The sequence below is a fragment of the Chelonoidis abingdonii genome, chromosome 7, assembly GCF_003597395.2.
Source record: "Chelonoidis abingdonii isolate Lonesome George chromosome 7, CheloAbing_2.0, whole genome shotgun sequence".
Lineage (NCBI taxonomy): Eukaryota > Metazoa > Chordata > Testudines > Testudinidae > Chelonoidis > Chelonoidis abingdonii.
The window spans coordinates 56,168,015-56,186,602 of record NC_133775.1 but is presented as its reverse complement, the minus strand read 5'-3'; the positions used below and the strand labels follow the sequence as shown (position 1 = coordinate 56,186,602).

Sequence of the window (18,588 nt, the reverse complement as noted above, 5' to 3'; positions counted from 1 at the left end):
GCATTCCCCTCCCTTGTTAGCAATTAGCATGATGGGGCATCACTTGTTGCCTCCCAACTACAAAGCTCTTCTGGGGCAAGAAGTATCTTTTTGTTATGGTTTTGGTACAGAGCTTAGCACAGTGGAGCCCTGCTCCATGCCTGGGGTTCCTATCAAATAATAATTATAATTTGTACTAGAATCATTTCTAGTAAGGACTTTTGGTTTGGCCTCCTGAGGAGGAAACTTTGGCTCCTTGACAATGCACGTGAAAATAACAATAATAAAAGGGCTTTAGGGTTGGGGGAGCATCATCAGATAGCAAGGGGGTGCAGCAAGGTCATGGCTGACATCACAACATGAGCAACAAAAATGGAAGAAAGAGCTGACTCAGTTGATCCGTTCTACCCTGGGAGACATCCCAAGGCCTGTAGCTTTAGGAACCCCATGGTCTCTAGCTTGGAGTCCCACGCCCCCACATGAGTGACAGCAGTGCTTTGGATTGTGCTCAGTTACACTAATTTCATGACTGCCCTTAGTGTCCCCTCCAACTATGTGGGATATGTGAGAGTGGGGAAGAGGTCTGGAAGGATGGAAGTTCATGTTGGCATTATTTACCAGTGTAAACTAACCAATGTAGTAAGTTTTGGGAAACCTGCCTTCTTGATAGATGACCGAGTGCACCACGGAGGACATATTTCTGATCCTGAATAGGCCAGAAACTGCTACGTGCTACCACTAACCAAACACACACAGAGACTCTCCAAAGAGTCCTAGAATTGCATTTGGGTCACACTCTGAAATGGGCTCCCCCTTTCTCTCTCGTGTTCCTCCTTTACCCCTGCTTTTTTAACACCAATGAAGTTTCAAATTTGGAAATGGTTTTGATTGCCATGGGAAGCTTATGGTGTCTGAGGGTCCCATCCCTGCTCTAGCTGAGCCTCCTCTGGGTTTGGGTCAGCAGGTCTGTGTAAATTTTGGATCTCAGGAACCTGGGGTAAGAGTCTTTCTCCATGAGGCTGTGCACTTTCCCCTGGGCCTGGTCAAAGCAAGATAGTGAGGGCTCCTGCACATTATTTCTTGTCACCTCCCGTGTCTGGAAGTCTATGTTCACCTAGGGAGAGAGACAACATGAAGGATTATATAGAGTAACTCTGTTTTATACAGTTAATAACACAACAACATAACCTTTTGGGGTAGGAGAGGGAGGGATTCATAATAAGTCACTGCCCAAATTTTCTAACTTAGGTGGCTTAAGTTAAGCACTTCAATCCATATTGATTTCAATATTAGCTGTGTGTGCTCAGCACCTCTGAAAACCAGACCATTTTTATTTAGGTGCATAGGTGTGAATTTAGGTGCTTAACTTTAGGTACCTACTGCAAGTCTGAACATATTGACTCAGAGTCTTTGTCACCGCAGCTATCCCATCACTCATCAAGACGCCTATGAATTTTTACAGATTTGGCTCTCTATACATTTAGTGTGCTGGATAATGGATTCTTAGTAATTTTAAACTATTACTAAAATCTTATCAAATAGCTTTAAGTTATTTTTGTTTTACAATAAACTGTTTGACTTTTCTCATAATTTCCCATGACAACTACTTACTAAAATATATTGTGTCTGGACTTTTCCATTTTAACCCCCCTAAACTTATGACTTTAGCATTTTTGCTGTGACAAATTCCTGAATTTTCCCAGATTTTTGCCCTAAAAACCAACCAGTCTTAACTGTGGTTGTCGTGACAAAGATGGTGCAAAGCCATTCCTGTGTGAGAGAGTTTGCCGCTATTCATCTTTTGAATAGGGAGGCTTCCGTGGTACCCAAATATAATGCAGTCAAAAAAGGGAACCTTTATCTGTGCCTCCCCTAAGATAGTTACAGCATTAGTTGGCTGTGCATTATGCTGGTGGGTCATTTCAAATTTTGATACACCAAAGGTCATGACTGTGGGATCTGATTTTAGATATCACCCTTTAACTATCATAGGGATCAACACCTCCTAATCTAACCTAAACCCAAGTGTCTAATCCCAGCTGGAATGCATTCAGTGCCACAAGACACTGGATCTCCTCCCACTCCAGCTGACATAATGAGAAAGACTGCCATTGATTTCTGTGGGAGTTCAATTTGGCCCTGTAGTTGACCAACCTTCAGCTTGGGCTTGAGCCAAAGTACCTTTGAGTCTCTTGCTCCTGGGTCCCCCACTCCTGGGCAATTTTACTGTTCCCAGCAGGAGTTCAGCTCACTCCCAGGGTCTTTTCAGCACCCAATTTATAGTCTCCTTGTCTCCAGCCCCTGGGAGCACTCCCCAGGAACTACCACAGTTCACTGTCTGGAATCAGCCCTCCAGGGCTTTTGCTTATACCAAGATTGTAGTGTCTATCTGCCTCAAATGGGGTGGGGTTTGAAGGAAAATGTTAGCAGCTGCCTCAGGCTCAATTTCCCTTGTTGCTGGAGCTTACCAGCATGCCCTAGAAGCTTCCTTGTTCCTGGAAAAACTCCCCTCATGGCCAGGATCACCCTTTAAGACCCACTTCTCCAGGTGTAGCATGTTCTGCAGGTGCACATAATTGACACTGCCTGATTGCAGGAATGCTCATTAGCCTTTCCACCAGAGGGATGGGGGAGTGCCCCATCAGAGGCCCAAATTACCAATATTAGTAGGTCACAAGTTGTGGTTAAAATCTGAGTTTTCCCTGCTGGAAGCCCTGTTGGAAATTGGGTACACATTCACTAGAGGAATCTGTGAGGAGGCCCTTGCTGAATAATCAATATGACATAACGTGACATCACAATGCAGGATATAGCGTCATAAACTGTGATTATGTTAAAGGAGAATTCACAAGTCCAGGCTCCAAGTTGTGTCTACACTTTCTGTTCAGCACCGTGTGCTATTGCTCGTAACTTTCAGAAATTCTAACAAAGCTGAATTCTACAAATTCAGAGGGCCGTAGGGCCTAGATTGACACATACACCCTAACTCTTGGAGATTCAACAGGTTAGAGCAGTTGCTGGGAGTGTTGTTGAAAGCCGTTTTGGGGGCCTATAAATAATCAGTTTTGATATTTGTGAAAGAATGAAGGAGTGATGTCTCTATCAAGCCATTGATTCTCAGAGGTTCCCCACTGGAGGCTTTGGGATGCAGACTGCAATAACTCAGATATCCAGATACACTGGCCAACAGTAGCTAGTGAAATCATTGATCAGCTCATTACATCTGCAGTAGCTGAAGACTACAAAATCCCAGCACTGGAGATGTGAGTCACTGCTAGTGGAGAGAGATGTGGCCAGGGGCAGCTCCAGGCACCAGCGCAGCAAACCTGGGGTGGCAAGCCACAGGGGGCGGCAAGCCACAGGGGGCGGCCTGCCAGTCGCTGTGAAGGCAGCAGTCAGGCAGGCTTCGGCGGCAATTCGGCGGCGGGTACGTCAAAGGCACGAAACTGGCAGATCACCCACGGAAACATCGCCGAATGCCGCCTGACTGGCGTGCTTGGGGCAGTAAAAAACATAAAGCCACCCGTGGCTGTGGCAAACAACTCCCCTTTCCTTCCCCTTGCCAAGTGAGTTTCCCTGCAATACCTTTCGCTCAGATTAATCCCACCAGAGTGTGTATGCCTACCAACCTCTCGAGGAGCTTGCACATCAATGAATTCTTCAAAGATCCTGTGGGCCTTGGATGCCAGTTTGGTTGTCGAGCGGGTCTTTTTGAACTCCTCGCAGGCTAGCCAGAACTCCAGATTCTCTTCGCTGAACTCTGTCTTCAGGAAGGTGCGGAATGCAGCCACCCCATCTACAAGGGGAAACATTGGATTTATGGAAGAAAGGAAGCAACTTCAGACTAGGTAAGGCCTCTTTACGGTATATGCCACTGTTCACTCATCCCCAACAAATACAACCCCTATTCGTTTCAAAATCTCTGCCATTGGCACAAAAAGACTTAATTGCTGATCATGTGGTTTTTCTACAGCAGGTTCAATTACTGTCCTCCACAGGTTACAGTTACATGAGGCTCTCATGTGGTTAAAGGAACCGCCTCCTGTGTTGTTTTTTAATCCGTGTTTTGCTAGGAATGTAGGCAGAATTTCAAAGGGATTTGAGAGCCTGACTCCTATAGGGTCCTTTGATATTCCCAGGCTCAAGTTATACATTCTGCTTGCCATATAGTTGTTAAAGCCTCACTTTGTAAAAGACATTTGTCACTAGGTAAAACTGTTCATAAAATATATAATTTGTGAACTTGTCTCCTTTTACATCTGGGCTTTTCGTTACTTTGGTTTATTATTTTGACACATTTTTAACTCTTATTTGTACATAGGAAGTATCTTAGAATTTCTAACCATAACATCTACAATAAAAAGGAAAAGGAAGGAACACTGAGTGGTTACCACCTCAAAGTGCTCTTATCACTTTTAGTGCTTAGCAATTGTGAGATTTCGATAATGTTTCTGGCTAGCTCAGGTTACAAGTTATGATTACGAAGATTTGGAAATTGGAGCATTCTGATTTCTGGGGTAGACAGATTTATAAAAAGAGGCACACGTGGATGCAGCCACTGTATTTACTTTCTCTGCATGTATGGGATCCAACCAATTCAGCTCTGGAATAAGCAGAATTGAAATCAATGAGTTTTCCACCCACTTATGGCAGAGCTGAATTTTGCCCTTTCAGACCTTTCCTATAAGGTAGGGCTGTTTAAGAGTTTATGACAGGAATCCTACTTGGCCAGCATTACCCCATTCCAAGCTTGACTCTAAAAACATTTATGGGGCAGGGAATGCAGTCAGTGAAATGAAAGAAGTGGTCTTGGGGAAATTCACTGAAGGTCCCTCCTACTCTCTCTGCCCTGAGTTTGGGAGCTAAGCTCCCCTGCCTCTTCCTGAGCTGGTGAAATAAGAACTTCTCAAGCACAATGATCTAAAGTGGGAGCAGCAGGAGGGGCTGGTGCCTGGCTGGGGAGTTGATGGGGCTCTAATTTTTCCTGCACTAGTACCAGATGGGAGCTCCCTTTCTGACTCTCTTCTTTCCCAGAAAGATCCACCCCTTGCTGCTTCCTCCCCAAGGCAGAGATGCAAAATGACAGAGTCTGCTGCCTCCAGCTCTCCCCCCGCCCCCCACCCGCACCCTGGGGAAAAGAGAAACCCTGCCACCAGCCTCCCCTCCCCTAGCCAGAATCCAGGAGATACTAGGGTTGCCATCTCTGAGATGCAGAACCCCACCCCCACTTCAGCCCTTAAGGGAGTCCTCTTGCTGTCCCCTACCAGGATCCCCTGCCTCAACCACTCCACTCCGGATGAGACTCGGGTCTCGGGTCTTTTTGGGACAACTTGCATTTGGCACTGGCAGAAGACAGGATACTGGGCTGGATGGACCAATGGTCTGACCCAGTATGGCTGTTCTTATGTTCTGTCCCCCTTCCTAGCCCCCGATGCTGGGAGAAGCCACTGTGTTTTCAGCAGGTTAAGGGCCTGGCACACACTCAGGTGTCAGCCACTCTCCCAGCCACTTGGCATGCGTGATGGTTACAAAATCACTGTGTGGACACACGTGTGCACAGTTTACAGGGAAGCTTGGTCCCAAGTGAAAAACCCACACACTAAATCTTTTCACCAGCAAGGCAACCATAGCCACCACTGGGACACAGAATGGTTCTGTCAGCTCCCTCTTCCCTCTTGAATGTCTCATCTGATGCCTTATGTCTTCCTGTAACCTCACATACGCTCCCCACAAGCAACTGGGAATGGTTTTATGAGAACTGGGGTGAAAGTTCCTCTTCCTGATTGATTTTGAATAGCTAATGTGAGATTATGGACAGAAAGAGGACACAGAGATGAGATGCTCAGCTGCAGCGGTATCATATCAACTCTTTGGAGTGTCATTTTTTAGTCTCCGTACTGCCCACAGAGAGGGGGAAATGTGGTCTCAGCAAGGTGCTGTGCCAGCAGCAAAACAAGGGCTTTTGTTGTGCGTACAGCAGTGCTGCTGGAACTGAATATTGTGATTTGGATCCAATGGACTGTACAGCTACAGCCTCGTGTGCCTGAAGGAGACATTAGCCCCTCTCCAAGCCAGTGGTGCAGGTACAAGTCAGAAATATGGCTGGGGCAGGAGGTGTAGCAGGAACGCATTGCACTCGGGCTACTGTGAGCTGCTCAGTGGCTTCATAACATGATGTTGTAGGCACCTTGAGACAGAGATGCTGCTGAGGCTGCTCTAGCTTACACCAGGGCCTGCTCCGCTCCCCGGCTGACCCCAAAATGCAGGAGACAAGAAGGTGGCACACAACTTGTGCCCTCTCCAGAATCTAGTACCCAGTGTCTTTCCTGGGGAGATAGAGTCTCAGTGGGAAGGTGGAAACTCAGGAGCAGACTGGGGAGTCTATGCTGCAGGGATCTGTCAGTGTGGGATAGCAGAGAGTTTGGAGGGAACAGAAGTTTGAAGGGAAAAGAACAGCAGATCCTGGTGCCATAGGCTCTTTGTATGTAGCTGGTTCCTGTAGTATTTGCCCTTAAACATTCCATAGCTGGTTAGTGGATACCCTGCTGAAGCCTTTTACAATGACGATAAAGAGCTTTGCGATATGCTTCTAGACACCCTGCCTCTCTTTCTCGGTTTTGATTCTCCCTCTGCTTTTTGTCATCCTTAGCACTGACACAGGGGTCACACTCCAAAAACAGAAGCCTTGCCAGGGGACGTGATGAACAGAGCATAATGTCTGGCCAAAGGAAAGGCTTTCTCATGATTGATGTAGCAAGACAGACCTTTGTTTCAACTCTGCCCCAGAGAGCAGCCTGGAGCAGCCAGGGAGCTGGGGCAGCAGCTGGAACCAGAAAGTCTCTGCACAGTTCTCTCCCTTTGTTCCTGCTCTGACTTTAGTCAGTGGCTTTTCATTTCTAAACAAATATAGAAAGGGGTTGGATATGAGTAGTAGACATTTTTCTCTTCCTGTTTGTACTCTCTTTCCCTTCTCTTCCTCTCCCCCTTTTCTCTCCTCTCCATAAACTTTCTCACTTCCCTTCCTTTTTCTCACCCTCCCTCTCCTTCAGGTCTCTTGCTTAGCCCCCTTTCTTCATTATGTCCCACCCTCTTCACTTTCCTTCTTTTCACCTCCGTCCCTGCCTTTCCTTCTGCTCTCCTCCCCACACTCCCTCTCTCTTCTGCCTATTCCTTCTTCTCTCTGTGTTGCCATCCTCTCTCTCTCTCTCTCTCATGGCCTTATGCAGCAAAGACTTCAAACCAAGGGGCCCCCTTGCTGCATGGAGTCCCACTGCTAACTTGTACTTACTCATAAGAGGCTGATCCCCTCCTGACTTCCTACATGCTTCTGCCTCCTCCATGCATGAGCTCTCTGTATGTGGAGAAAGCCCTGCTTTCTAGATCAGACAGCTAGGATCATTCTGAGTTGTTTGGGAGGCTGGAGGTAATGGAAGAGGGAGCATCAGAGAGGACTTTCTTGGGAGGGACTTCAAAACCTAGGGCTGCCCTGCTCCGTCTCCCTTTTTCCTTCTGCCTCTGGCTGATTTCCACCACTTATGTTCTCTCAGTGTTTGGCCAATATAAGATATGCCTCTGTCACTCTCCCCATGAGTACTCAGAGTTGTGAGGCACCTCACTACCACCTGCCCTTAGCGTGAAGCCTGCTATAGCTCAGCTTCTTGAAACCAACAGCACCAACTTCTAGGTCTCCACAGATCTGACCCTCTCTATGCAGGCTAGAGACAGATACACACCAGCTCCTGAGCCCCTCAGCCAGCATCCCCTGTGCAGTATCTAGCTCCTGTCACTGGGCACTCTCAGAAATCGCCAGGTGAGCTGTCCCTGGAGGGACAGCTCACACACAGCTTGACTAGAACCACTCAGGATCAGATTCTTTAGAACAGCTCAGCCCTGTAATCTATTGATAGTGAAAACACATACCTTTCCTTACAAAGATTCAGACTGAAGAGAGAGTGAGCAAGGATAATAAAAACAGGTTACATATAAAACATGCTTCTTAGAGTCTAAACTTAACACTAACAGGTTAAAATTCTTGTCTACGCAATTTCTCAGCTAAGGCCTCCCAGCATCATTAGCCCAACGTGGCCAAGATCCAAATGTTATGAATACAAAAAGTGCTGTCCTTTTAGCTTCCTCAGTGAAGGATAAGAAAGGCGTCCTTCCCCCTCCTCTTTTAGTCCAGTCAACCTTTGAAGTGCACCCCCATATAAGACTCTCCTCCCCTGTTGCTGGTGTGCTCCCCCTGTTTGTTTCATATCTCCTCCATCAGCTTGTCTTTCCTGTTGATTTCACATGCAAATAGGGTTTCCAGTGTGTTGGCTTAATTTACATGTGACAGAGAGATACACATCTTATCTCCTCTTTGGAAAATAACTATTTGTCAGCTCTTCCTGGTTACAGAGTTTAAAACATATTTTAGAAGGTACACATCATTCCTGGCACGGCCACTCTACGTACATCTCTCAATGCTTATGATGACCACTATGATATAAGCTTTAACTGGATACCTCACACAACAGTCTTCATTGATAAATACTGTGGCAGCAGTTTTATTACATGTAGTGAGTGTGTCAGGTCTGATAGGAGTTGCTGTTACAGAACATTGAACCCTTTGCCAGTTGGCATTGAGGGCACAGCCTGTGAGAGTGAACAACAGGTTATGGTGCACTGTAAGATAGCTTCCACACTGTAATGCTGCCCTGCAGCACAGGGTAAGAGGGAAGAAGGGAATTAGAGAAGAGTACCGGAACTAACTGAAGTGCAAGGGTGGATTTAGGTCTCTAGAATGTTGTTCCCTGAGCTGTAATTTGGCCTGGATGCTGAGTTTAAGACCTGCACGCTCATGAAGAGAATCGGGAAGTGTTACTTACCACAGAGGGTCAATATCTTTGTTTCAAAGCACTGCTCACCCAAATGAAGGGACTCTGGCAGCACAGTACGGCCAGGACTATGTCAGGTTCAGTACTGACTTGAACAGAAAACCATCATCTACCGAATCACCTACTGAAGTATCAAATTAAGAAGCACGCAACAGCTACAAAGTGTGATATATAAATGACATAACATAGATAAAGTGCAGAAAAAAGAGCAGCACTGGGAGTCTTCAGATGGCGCAGCACGGTGCATCCTTAGAATATACAGACCACAGTCTTCAAGGTCATGGCACTTTAAGAAGGTATAGGTGTACTTATTTAGGGGCGTGATCCTTTAAGATAGGTCTAGTATATTTATTCAGGCATCTGACCCCAAAAAAGGAGCTTTGGATGTAGGGATCACCTGAAACCAAATGGGGAAGCAATTACTGTTGGAGCAGATCTAATGAAGACACTGCAAAGAATTCTCTAATAGGGGAAGAGCATCAAAGCCCATAAGAGGAGCAGATCTGGAAGGAATTTGCAAGTCTATGAGAGCAGAGCAGGACTGTCCTTAGGCATACACAGCATATGCGGCTACGTAGGGCACCCGAAAATTTGGGGCACCACCGGGACCATAGGCACCAACTTCTCATCTTGCCGGGGGGTGCTCAACACCATCCTTCTGTTCCTGGCCCTGCCCCCACTTCAGCCCTTTCCCCCAAGCCTCCACCCCTGCCCCACCTCTTCCCCACCTCCTCCCCCAAGTGTGCCCCGTCCCCACTCTTCCCCGTCCCTCCTGGAGCTTGAACGCTGCAAATCAGCTGTTTGCAGCACTCTGGAAGTGCTTGGAGGGTGGGGAGGAGTTGGTAAGCATGGGGCTACTGGCACGCGAGAGGCACAGGGGGAGGGGAGAAGGGTGGGAGCTTGGTGCCGGTGGGTGCTCTGCACCCACTAAATTTTCCCCATGGGTGCTCCAGCCCCAGAGCACCCACCCACCTATGACCGGGACAGCAGGTAAGAGCAGGTCGGCTCCCGCACACTCAGCATGCACTGCAGTCTCCTTACTAGGCAGAAAGCAGGGGCTGTAATCACAGAGCCGAATGCGCCGGCATAGGGGCACCAGTTGTGCCGGCATAGGGGTAGCATAGGGGCACTAGTATTCACAGAGCTGAATGCTCTGGCATAAGGAAACCAGTTTAATAATACTGTGTAGGGCTCCATAAAGCCTAAGAAAGGCCCTGGAGCAGAGCAACAAAAGGCCAGTCCATTCTCCTTTCACTTGTGCCCCGTGAACACAAGGCAGGTCCTAAAGTCATTACTTGGGTTTTACTCACTTCTTGTTTGACCATGATTCCCATTAACTTCAGTGAGAGTTCAGCCTTAGCCTCACTAAGGACTTCAGTTTATGTCACTATGTCCCTGCTCCACCTTCATGCTGATCTCTAGAGCAGTAAGGTGCACTGGGGATCTTGGGGAGGGATTATGCTAAGTACACTTATTTTCCAGACAATTATCTTTTTCCAAGATCCTCCTGGGGTGCTAAGGCTCCCCCTGTGCTCCCAACACAGGGATGTGCCTAAAAGTATAATCTAGCCCTGTATGCTTTAAGTAATTATCCTATTTGGCCCTTAGGTGTAGTGTGTCACTGATTTACAGTGCTGTACAAACCTTAATGCATCCCCACTGTCCATCTGTGAACTAGGTAAGTATTATTACTTTGCTTGGATAGATGGGGACAGTAAAGCAGGCAGGTTCTTGGATTTTCCCAAGGTCAGTAACAGAGCTGTAGTTAGAACTCAGAGTTCCTCACAACCAACGTTGTGTTCTTTCCCTTAGAACATGGAAAGTAGATTGGCTAGAGCAAGAAGGGTTGAAAAGAAGGTGCTCTGCAGGCTAGTGAATGATGAGGGGCAACTAAGGAAGGCCTCAACATCTTGAGAAGATCCAAGACTAAAGGCTTTAATCATTCAGGCAGACAGTTTAATCCCCAGGAATCTAACCAATGCTGGACCACGAAGGTTAATGATTATCTATGTAATGTTTGTATTTCATGCCATAGATGTGATTGGCACTTAACCTAGGAAACAAAGACATAGGCTGAGATTTTTAAAGATATTTAGGTGTTGCTGCACTTAGCATTACAATGCCTACGTTTCATTTTGAAAAGGAATTTAGACACTTAGGGGTCTAAATACTGCCCTGCTGATGCTGAATGAGGTGGGAGTACAGGAACATTTCTAATCCTAGTATCGTTTTGATGAATTTTAGGCTCATGTCAATAGCACAATGCTGGCACAGTGCTGTCCTGGCTCAGAAAGAGCCAGAAGGAGATGGGAATCTGTGGGAACAAGGGCAAAGAGTGATCAAAAAAAGGCAGAAGAAGGACAGTGTATGTCAGAAGAGCACAGAGATCACGCAATACGGAGGAGGGAAAAATAACCATCACAAAACTAAAAAGGAAACATACATGAAGATTTTTCCATGTCTCTTTGTTGAAAACAGATTGAGGGTTTAAGGACAGTTTGTCCTACTGGATATTGGACAAATGATAAGCCCCGTGAGAGATGCAGAACAAGATGCGCCATTGCTTGCATCTCCGCCGGCATACTGTCAAAAGGAATCTCCATCTGGCTGGCCAGACCATGTCTCCTGGGCAGAGATACAGAGAGAGGCTACTCTCCTGTCACTTACTGCACACACACCCTCCAGGCCAGACCGAGCTCCCGCCTCGTGGGAGTCATCATTAACCTTAATGGCATGAACTGGGAAAAGATGTTCAAAAACAGCACATTAAAGTCACTTCCTGGTAAATGTACTAGAAGCATGTCCCATAGATTATAGAATCCCCTTCTCATGCTACCACACTTCCCTGAGGTTTTTCCCTCACGACTTGCTTTTAGAAAATGAAAATTTGACATTATTGTACACTGTGCAGAGCTTTCTGTCTTGTCCCTGGCAAACAAGCAGTTAATAGCAACTCAGAGGCTCCAGGGAGGGGCCATGGGAGCAGTTGCTCCTGGCTTGAGAAGGTAGAGACTGCCTGGGAGAAGGTTGTTCCCTGGGCCAGTGCAGCCCCAAGCCCAGGGCGTTGTGTATTTGGTTGTCATGGTTTTTGTTCCTATGGCAACTGAGTTAGATTATTAGGGGACAGGCCAGCCAGCTTTGGCCAGTTAGGCGAGCTCTGTGTCTGTAAATAAATGGTAGTTTTGTTAGCTGTCTGCTGTCTGGCTCAAGTGATTTCTTCCTAAACCGGCTTCCCCTAAGGATATAACACAGGGAATATCTGTGCATTATGTTTTGAGGTTTTTCTGTGATGGGGCAAGAAAACTCTTGCTGCAAAAGGGGTGCTGGCTGGCTGATCCTGTGCTTCTGAACTGCTCGGTGTCTCCAGCAGGTAGATACGCAGCATTAAATTGTTTACCTGAAAGTATCAACAGAATTAACACTTCAGCCACTCTTAACCAGTTGGCATTAGTTCCTTTAAAGCAGTGTTAGAATGGCAGAGGGGGAGTCCCACACTGTATCCCCAGATGCCTGCTGCAGAGCTGTGTGTGATTGGAAGCACATGAATTGTGCTGCCTCCCTTATTCTTGATCACTTACCAGTGTCAATGCTGATGTATTTTTATATGATCTGCAGACTAGACAATTGGAATCATTCCATTTCCTTTATCCAGTAGGGCATTGTGCATCCTGGGAGTCCCTAAAGACATGGGACTAATTCATTGGTGACATATGACCCTTTTGTAACAGCATAGCTGGCCTAAAAGGACTTCCGAGCAGCCAGAAGTTCTCTTCCCTGCCAGGAATACTCCTGGTGTAATCGAACTCCCCAGCATGCGCAGAGGTGACACTACTGGTTCTACAACCCCATGACCCCACAAGAGCCCCTGGTGCAGGAATACAGGGCAGGAGGGGGTATGGCTCAGTGTTTCAATGCCACAGCTTTTCCTAAGATGCTGCCAGTCCCAAAGGGGCCACAGTGGCCAGGACACAAGGTAAGATACCCTGTAGGGCTGCCCTAACCTGCACTGGGGGGCTGCATGGCAGCAACCCCAGAATAGGAAAAGCACAAGCCAGCTTCCCCTTAGTCCCTGTGCTAGCCTCCATGCTGGTGCAGAGATGAATCATGTCCAGAATGAGAATGCTGCATATTATTTAGGAAAATAACATGATTCCTGGTCAAGATTGCAATCAGAGAGACCCTCAAAGAGAAGGGTTCTGAGTCGAGATTGTGGGGGAAGGGTAGAAGAAAGTGAGAGCAATGGATCTCCTTAAGTTCTGGTATCATTCTGGAACCAGATTTTATTGGAAACATAACACCTTTTATCTAAGATCCTCCTAGACTCTACTCAAGAGATCCTCTTCCTGAAAGTATCATGTTGAGATTAAATGTTACTATAAAGTTCACTAAAGTGATGCAGACAGCAGCCTCTCATACTTCAGTGGGTATTTCACAAAGGTAAATGACCTGATATTGCACATAAGACTGCATGATGCTTTGTTAGAGGCTTTTTTGGAATATCTCCACCTGCAGCCTCTTTGTAGTCTTGTATGTAGCAACAAGAGGTTCAGAAGTTCCAAAAAAGAATATTGACTGACCCTCTAGGTACAGTGTCAACCTCCTTACCTTGGCAATACCCACTGAATTGTTATAAGGGTCTCAAGATTGTATCACTTTAGTAACATTTACTTCCATCTTTTGATCTGAGAAATATCTCCCTGCTTCCTTCCTTTGAGTTGGCTCCCCTCTGTCATTCAGTTCCTGAGCACTGTCTATGCCATAACACACCATTACATCATGGAATTATTTGGTCTGAAGAGGCCCAAATCCTCATTCCAGGTTTATCTTTGAAAGCAGCAGGTGAAAATTGTGAGCCAACAATGTTATTCCAAGTGAATTAGCAAACCATAACTAATTTTTAACCCCTCTGAAATTTACATAGGAGTTTCCATTCCAGAACAGACCAGTGGTCGGTCTAGTGAAACAATGATCTATGCCAGATGCTTCAGAGAAAATGTGATACCTGCATAACACTATAAAACAAAGGAAAAATTTCTTTCTGAGCCCAGCTGGTGATCAGCTTATGCCCCAGAGCATGAGCTGATATTACACTAGCAAACACTGTTCACACAGGCAGTCATAAAGAAATTTGACTGATATAGTTCTCTCCTTTTTTGTCACTAGCTGTAGGTGCTAAGCTGAAAATGTTCACTAGGGACAGTCACACAGAAATGCTAGAGTAAACACAGGACTTCTTTATCTGTCTGACATTAGCACAATGTTTGTTCATGTGTGCTACTTAATTGGGGGAGGGGGGATACAGATAACTGAAGCTTTGTTCTGCTTCCACAATGAATCTTAGGGTATGTCTACACTACGAAATTAGGTTGAATTTATAGAAGTTGTTTTTTTAGAAATCGTTTTTATATAGTCGATTGTGCATGTCACCACACAAAATGCTTTAAGTTCATTAAGTCGGTGGACTGCGTCCACAGTACTGAGGCTAGCGTCGACTTCCAGAGCATTGAACTGTGGATAGCTGTGGGTGGCTATCCCACAGTTCCCGCAGTCTCCGTTGTCCATTGGAATTCTAGGTTGAGAGCCCAATGCCTGATGGGGCAAAAACAGTGTTGCGGGTGGTTTTGGGTAGATGTTATCAGGTCCCCTTCCCTCACCTCTCTCCGTGAAAGCAATGACAGACAATGGTTTTGCGGCCTTTTTTCCTGGGTTGGCCTGAGCAGACGCTCGTGGACCATGGCAAGCATGGAACCCGCTCAGCTCACCAGCACTGTATGTCTCCTGGTGCTGGCAGACCATGGGACTGCATTGCTACACGCAGCCCAGCTCAGTGCCTTTTGGCAGCAGATCATACGATTGGTGCCATGTCGTCCTACTCTTGGGTGCTTCTTTTATCGACCTCAGTGAGGTCTGGTCAGTGGTGCACTGGGCAGACATTGAGAGTGACTTCAGCCAGGTTCATTCCATGTCTGCAAGCATCCAGGAGGTGCATGGCTAGCAGTTGTACTGCAACGTCTCTAAGTGAGCACAGGAGTGAGGATGATGGTCTAGCAAATGTATGCGGCATCTTCTCTGCCAAGGCACCCAGAGATGTACAGTGGCCTAGCAGTCGTTACTCCCGTCTCTGCTGCCAGCCTATAGATTAAAAGAAAGATGGGAGTGGATCAAGAACAGAAATTGACCCATTTTTGTGAAATCAATAGGCCTGCTACCCCGAGTTTGTGAGCTTCAATCCTGAGGGGCCATTCTGTTAACAGTGTTTGTGTTTCTCATTGATGCAAGCCACCCCTTTTATTGATTTTAATTCCCTGTAAGCCGGTTCATTCGAGTGGCGCCTCCATCCGTTCAGACAAATGGCGTATGACGAATTGTTTCATGCCTTTTTCCAGCGCGACCCAGAACTGTAAAAGCAAAAGTAGAGAGAGGCACATGGTCAGCAGGTGACAGAGCGAGGGATCTAGACTGAACATAGACTTCTCGCAAAGTACGGCAGCAATGTCCCAGTAATGTGGCAATCCAATGCTGATGACCTGCATGGTCACCGGTGATCAGCTCTGCCTGAACACCTGAGGCCTGGTCTACGCTACGATTTAGGTCGATTTAACAAGCGTTACTTAATTTAAGCCAGGATACTCCGTCCACATGACAAAGCCCTTTTTTTGATCTAAGTGGGCTATTAATTGATTGCTTACCCACCTCCGAGAGGGAGTAGCGCTGAAATGCGGCCTTGGCGCGGGTCGAATTTGGGTCATGTGGCGCATTCGGATGGTATTTGGCCTCTGGGCTATCCAAGAGTGTCCATTGTGACCGCTCTGGACACTCGCTCTAACTCAGATAACTGGCCAGGTAGACAGGAAAGGCCTGCAAACTCTGAATTGTCATTTCCTGTTTGGCTCGGCCCGACGATGTGTCTAGCCAATCGTAATGCACAACGTCTGCGCCAAGGCAATGGAGCTGCTGTTTGTAGCAATGCAGCTCCCACGTCGCCAGCACCCGGGACGTACGGTGACGGTGAGCTAAGCGACTCCAATGCTTGCCGTCGTTATGGTGTCAGCTCAGGTAACCAGGAAAAAGCACAAATCCATTGTCTGCCATGTGCTTCCGGGGAAGGGAGGGAGAGAGGGAAGGAGTGGGAAGGCTGATGACATGTACCCAGACCACCGCGCGACAACTTGTTTTTGCCCTATCAAGGCATTGGGATCTTAACCCCGAATTCAATGGGCAGTTGGGGAGACTGTAGAACTGTGAGATGCTACCACAGCTACCACAGTTCACGCTACCAGAATCGACGCTAGCTCTTGGTAACAGTGGAAATGCATGTACACCAACTTATGCACTTAGAAGCATTTTGTATGGGCGCATGCCAACTCGACTGTATAAAACATTTAAACCGACTTCTATAAATTCAACCTAATTGTAGTGAGACATAGCCCCCTAGGCAATGTCCAGTGCCTTTTTATGCAGTTATAAAATGAAAATACTGGCAGATCCAACCAGGTGGGGTAACAGGATCTCGGGTATGAAGTGCAATAATGAAGTCCTGGATGAGTAGTTTTGCTGTTCCCGGGTGACCAGCAACAGGTGGTTGCACTAGAGTACTAGACCTGCTAGAAACCAATTAAGTCAGTGCAGGAGCGATTAACACCTGCAGCCAACCCAGGCGCTAACAGCGGCACCTGGTTTTAAAAGGAACTCGCGTCCAGTCAGATGAGGGGGAGCCAGAGGAAAGGAAGTGCATGGGACGTAGCTGGGAGCAAGAGGCAACAAGGAGCTGAGAGAAGAGAAGTGGGCTGGAGGACAAGGAGTGCAAGCATTATAGACACCAGGAGGAAGGCCTGTGGGAAATAAAGAGAGTGTTGGAGGAGGCCAGGGGACAGGACCCGGGAGTTTAGCTGTCCATGCCAGCTGTTACAGGAGGCACTATAAACATGGCTGCAATGCCACTGGGCCCTGCTGGGCGAACCCGGAAATAGAGGGCGGGGCGCAGTTCCCCAACGCCCCAACTCCTGATCAGACACAGGAGAAGTTGACCCAGACTGTGGGGAAGATCACTGAGGTGAGCAAATCTGCCAAATAAGCGCAGGACCCACCAAGGTAGAGGAGGAACTTTGTCACAATATCTACAATGACTACCACGAGATAATCCCTTTCACTCAAAGGTCTGTGGGCCAAGCACAGCTCTCGTTTACATTGGTGTAACTCTAGAGTAACACAGTTGCCTTCAATGGAGTTTCTTCAGATTTGTATCAGTTTAACCGAGAGCAGGTTTTGACCCTCACACTAGCAATTCCAGAGGCTTCAGATGCAAAACAGAATGTAGAGTACTCCCCGGAAAGGAGGGTTATTAAATTATTGATATTTTGCTATTCACTGGGTAACTCTACAGGGGCCATTATTAGAAACTCAGCTTTTGCCATCACACCCCATATAGTTACCACAATGACTTCCTATTCTAGATATGGGAGAAAGCTGGTCTCTCAGCTACCTGTGAGGTAGCTGCTAATAAATGCTGACATATTTTTGGTGACCACTCTATGATGTTCTAAGGCTGGAGTCACATCAACCCGCCAAAAAGGAAACTATTTCTATAATTTCACTACATCTAACCTTATCTATTTAGCTTTTGTAACAGAAGCTTACTCTTGTATGCTACATGCCTCACCTTTCTTAATGTCCTAACTTATGCTCAGGGTAACATGGGACTCTGATCAAATTAGAGATGGGCAAAAAAAATTGGATATTGACAAAAGTTTTCCATGATATTTTGTGTTTTGACCAAAGAGTTTTTTAAAAGTTGAATATTTTCCCCCTAGCTGCAAAAACAATATTCTCAGTGATTATTATTGGTGAAATAATACAGCATCTTTTCATCCATGGATCTCAGAGCAGTTTACAATCACCAATTCATTCCCAACCAAAAACATTGGGGTTTCAATGGGGCTTAGGGGAAAAAAAAAGTCAGTGTAAACACTTAAGGAGTCCAGGCCTTATATTTCCCTCCTGAAATATAACCCTTCACCACACACTCTCACCCCCACACAATCTCAGTTTGCCCCCTTGTTTCATTCTGTAATGGAAATATGCTATTGGATATACACTGCTTATTTAAATCTGTTGTTTGTTAAAGGTGTAAAAAAGATTTTGAAAGGATGCAGTACCAGGTTACATTCCATGATATCAGACTTCCATAGCTTCGCAGTAGGATGCGTTGGTGGAGAAGAATAATATTTGTATAAAGAAAATTGGAATGATTGATCTCTTTAGTGGTATGAATTGTGATGATTACATGGTTTTGTATCGTTCATGTTTGTAGAACATTCAGAGGTGTTATGTTTAACTATAGGTTATACCCTGTAACAACTAAAATACACCTCTACCTCAATATAACGCTGTCCTTGGGAGCCAAAAAATCTTACTGCGTTATAGGTGAAACTGTGTTATATCAAACTTGATTTGATCCACTGGAGCACGCAGCCCCGCCCCCCCAGAGCACTGCTTTACCGCATCGTATCTGAATTTGTGTTATATCAGGGGCGTTATAATGGGGTAGAGGTGTATGTCATTTTTGTAGTGAGCAAAGCTCTATGCTGGGATGTTCAATGTCACATAGGGGTGTGGAAGAAGGGAAAGAATTGACAAGGATTTGTAGGGGATCTTAATGCATGTCAGTCTGTTAGCAAGAGTTAGGCCAGCTGTAACCCTAATGACGTGAGATTTGTAGAAGCGAGGATAG

The 18,588-nt window shown here is 46.3% G+C and overlaps 1 protein-coding gene across 3 annotated transcripts in view; it reads right to left on the bottom strand.

The window, feature by feature from the left end:
- Nucleotides 1-267: 267 nt before the first annotated feature.
- Nucleotides 268-18,588, bottom strand: part of RGS8 (regulator of G protein signaling 8) — a 32,864-nt gene continuing 14,543 nt past the window's right edge. For all 3 annotated transcript variants that reach the window (XM_032779477.2, XM_032779478.2, XM_032779479.2), the window contains exons 5-6: nt 3,609-3,775; nt 268-1,093 (exon numbers count right to left, since the gene is read on the bottom strand). In XM_032779477.2, coding sequence (XP_032635368.1) covers nt 911-1,093; nt 3,609-3,775 — 350 coding nt within the window. In that variant the 3' untranslated portion in view covers nt 268-910. The remainder of the gene's footprint in view (nt 1,094-3,608; nt 3,776-18,588) is intronic.